The sequence below is a fragment of the Bombus impatiens genome, unplaced genomic scaffold (genome assembly GCF_000188095.3).
Source record: "Bombus impatiens unplaced genomic scaffold, BIMP_2.2 scf_0136, whole genome shotgun sequence".
Classification (NCBI taxonomy): Eukaryota; Metazoa; Arthropoda; class Insecta; order Hymenoptera; family Apidae; genus Bombus; species Bombus impatiens.
Window position 1 is genome coordinate 2,691,004 of NT_176555.1, and position 4,352 is coordinate 2,695,355.

Genomic DNA, 4,352 nt, shown 5'->3' on the forward strand with positions numbered 1-4,352 from the left:
CGGTACTCGACGATTGCGGCCCAGCCAGGCTGCTGCTCGCCGCACCGGTGCTCCCCTGCCCCTTTCGAGACACCTCCCGCCAGTCCATGAACTTCTCCTCGCGGTCCCAACCGAGGAACCCTGGAGCCCTCATCGACGTCGTTCGCCAAACTACTGCGATCTGCGTAGAAGAGGGTTGATATATGCATTTGACGTACATACGACACAGGATCGGTTGCGTGATGGTGAAAATCAAATGAGAAGTGGAAAAAGATGTAGGATAGATTGGTGAAAGTTGTAGGGAGGCTGAGCTACGTCAGTGGGGAGACACTATATTCGAATGTAGATTAGTTTATTGACTATACTGGGCGTTTCATTTTAATTCATTCATGAGATTATCTTCGTAACTATTTGTTCTTCGACGATATGTTTCACGTGCAAACGTGCTCCACGTTGCTCTGTATCAAAGGGGACACAAACTTCATGCACAAATAACTTTATGAAGGGAACAAATCTTATATACAAATCTAGTAAGATTATACGAGTACGCGAGCAATTTGCGGCGGATAGGAATGAAAAAGACGACAGAGAAACGTGACTCACCTCGACGGTATTTCGCTCGTCGGTTTCACCAGCGGCAACTTCGCCGCTCCCCGAGGTGGTTGCAACTGCAGCTGCGCTGCGTATGCAGAGGTAACATTCCCCGAGACGTAGTGCGGAGGCTTCGAGCTCTCCTAGCTGCAGGACGAGGCCACGTCTGCCCAACGTCAGAGGCCAGCCTTCCGGTACCACCGACTCGTTTCCCTGCAACGGAATCATACTTATTATTATGCTAATTCGCAACTCAAGGTTATTCAAGGTTATATGAAACGATATAACAATATAGAACGAAATTCTGAGGAGACTTCGGGAGATAAACTAATATCTAATATTAATAGCAGAATCGAAAGGAGCAATAAGGAAAAATATATTTTCACCGTCAAAATTTCATGTTAGATTGCTTCTCTTTTACTTTTGCTTTCTTTCTTTCGCGTGCATTTCATTTATGTTAAACAGTTTCTGCTTATAAATAAATAAATAAAGTAAGTACTTCGTACCGACCGATAAATTATACTGCACATACATTTCTACATTTTCTCTTAACCTGTAGCAAAAGGATTTAAGATTTATCTCGGTATTACTAGCCATTTTATTTAAAGGAAGGCAGTAATACTCGACTAGAGAAATAATTACGACTTTCGATATGCTTAAACAAACTATTCGGCAAACCCACGCGACAGTTCCGATAAATTACCGCAGCGATATTTATTTCCCCTATAATTTGTGGAAACATAAAACACCCACAAACGCGTTCCAATTACCTCAACACACGAGGGGAGAGAAGGCCCATATTGGTTTACGATGCACGCAAACACGCAAAATAGTGATTCTCGGTCCCCTCGGTTTCCCACATCAATTGGATCGCCCCGTGGTCGCGTTAGAGGGGCGATGAAAAGGGCCCCGGACAATCGGGACGATTAATTAAAAGCCGGAAGCTTCGTGGCTAATGAAATTCCTCTAAATAAGTTATACGAGAAAGGGAGGGTAATTGCAAAGCCAAGCCTCCGCGAGAGAGAACGTTAATCACCGGTGATTAGAGGGTAATCAACGCGGATATGCCCAAAATTGAGCAGACGTGCGCTGCTAGTCGCGTCATACCTGTCCCACGGTTTAACCCGTTTCTGTCAGAGGAGAATACGAATGGAGTTTCATTGGACTCCGATTGCATTTGTGAACTGGAGAAACAAAATGAAATGTAATGTCCATTTTCTGCGATAATTATACAAGTAAAAAATAACGATTTTATATTTTGATATTCTGGTATAGCTGAGACCAGCTGCTCTCTAACGAGGCTTTTAGGAATCTTGGCGAAACTTTGAATTTTTTATGCGATATAAATGATGACTTTTGTGACAGATAAAGACTTAATCTGACAGCGATTGAATTTTTACTCGATTGAGATATAAAGCGTTTCATAACACGAACTCGCACTTGATAATTTAAATATGTGAAAAATTTGGATGGTTACATCGAGATACAAGGTAATCTCGTGGAGCTCCTTACTTAAGAACAGAGTTATTGAGACACAGAAACATTCGTAAAGCTGAAAACGAGGTCAGACAGAACAAGTATTCACGTAAGCGCGTTTCGTTATTTCCTTATTGAGACTCGCTCTTAAGGACTTTCCAGTAATAGGCATCGTCACGGCTGTAATTGCTTAATAAAACCTGCTCTACCTGTTTTCGTATCAATAACAAACAGTCTTTTACAAGCCGATTATTACGAGAAAAAATATGAAAGATATCCATGAAACTCTACGCAACAAATATTGCAATGATATCGTTGCGATTTTATGTAAATTACTAAATATTTTGTTGTTAGGGTAGATATTAAGAATCTGATAGAATCGAGTGAAAAAATTCCAAGAACGAGTAGAATCCTTGTCTCGACCAGAAGACTCTCTTTGTCAGAAACGGTGAAAGGGCAGCGTTGCAACGTTACTCCCAGAACCTCGTGTTTCGCCCACGCGCATCGATGCGCGACCCAACGTGTAAGCAATTAGACGGTGCGACACGCGAATAAAAGCGACCGGTAGAATGCTCACACCTTGCCCGCATACCAACAGCTGGAAATCAAACGACGCGAACACGCCATCAAACTATGCGATCTTTTTCCACCCTGCGTACAATTTGACATACTCGCTAGAATCACATGCGACGTACAGATTTTCAGAAAATCCTAATTCCAGAAATACTTTATTCTTTTCATGATCATTAAACGCGTGTAAACGTTCTAAGAAAACTAACGTTGACTTTCACCGAATTATTTATTTTCAGCCAAATGAAATTTGTCATGCAATCGAACTTCAATTACCATTTAAATAGTGCCATTTTAAAGCATATTACCGTACAGTGTTTCCAATGTTAATAACACGGTATTCTCAAGTGTAGCACATAAATCAAAACACTGCCAGCCAAGTAAGTACCTTGCCTATGGACTGGTACCTTGCCCAACGAATTCCAAGCCATGTTGAAAAATCAGATTGCAGTTTGAAAAGACGGGAGTAACCTGAGCCGACTGCAGAGCCATTCCATTCTCGCCACCTCGAGTCGTATAAACGCGTGTATCCATCAATAACCCGACACCTAGCGGAGACGTTATCTTCGAATCGGCCAACTCATTTAGGAATTCATTACACTCATTAATTCGCCGTAAAACCGCGAACCATTATAGATACATCGGACATTTCCATCGACGTTCATTGTATCCGCTATCGCGTTCTCTGCCGCGCCTAGCATCGATATCGATCACTTTTTCCAAGACACCGCCATAAATAACTACGATAATAAAGTCGCAGAGACGGACAAAAATCTGCACGAATCGCTCGGTTGACAGTCAAATTCCATCGATATCGATCGCGAAAAACTGTTTCCCACGCGGTGATTACAGATAGATCATATCGCAGGGGAAGAAGTTGCGCAATCCAATCGAGAATGCGGCTTAATTAAGTCGAGAACGCGAAAGCGTGCCATGTGCCACGTATCGCGGTTCCTTTGTGTGTCTATCGAATAGTAGAGCGATAGAAATTGGCCACTGTATCTTGCAGATCCGCTTCGTATTGCGAATTGTGTCAAAAAAGCGCAGGAGAACGTATGTCTATGAAATGTATGGCAGAATTTGTAACAGGATACTTCAAACTATCGTATGAAAGGACTTGACCAAGATTTCTGTAAGTTATTCGTAACATTAGATCATTTTGTTAGGCCATTATATCGAGATACTAGTTGCAAGGATATTGCGAGGAGCATTTTAAGTAGTAAGGGTAAACGAAAAGGAGAACATGCTACTTTGGGAGACTTTCGACGATAATTATCTTGTATGTATTCTATATCGAAATGAAAAAATGAATAGATGTACGACAAAACTAATTATCCTAACCTATTCGAATTTGAGATTTTATCATAAAACCAACCCTGGTATTTCGAATACTTTTCTGTTTATATCGAAGATCATAACATAACGCAGTATGTATGTAACACATCTGGTATATCATTGATTATTTTATGTAGGTACTACACAACACACCTGCTATTAATTAGTCAAATACACACGTAAATTACTAAATCTATTCTCAATCTCTGTTACTATCTTTAGAAACCTCTGCCAAAGCTGTCAACGTTACTTCTCACCTAGTATCCAATAGATCGCTTGCAATCGCTTGCACCACACAAAATAGCCAATTCACGCTTTCGAGCTATAAACGAGATAGCCGTTGGGGGGAAAGGAGAGCGTACGATACAGGCGGGTAATATCTAGTAATTTCATCTTGGATA

The 4,352-nt window shown here is 41.3% G+C and overlaps 1 protein-coding gene across 1 annotated transcript in view; it reads right to left on the reverse strand.

The window, feature by feature from the left end:
• Position 1: 1 nt before the first annotated feature.
• Positions 2-4,352, reverse strand: part of LOC117151297 — a gene marked incomplete at its 3' end in the record, with an annotated part of 172,194 nt that continues 167,843 nt past the window's right edge. Inside the window, exons 4-5 of the mRNA XM_033319154.1 lie at positions 583-783; positions 2-160 (exon numbers count right to left, since the gene is read on the reverse strand). Of these exons, the coding sequence (XP_033175045.1) occupies positions 2-160; positions 583-783 (360 nt within the window). The remainder of the gene's footprint in view (positions 161-582; positions 784-4,352) is intronic.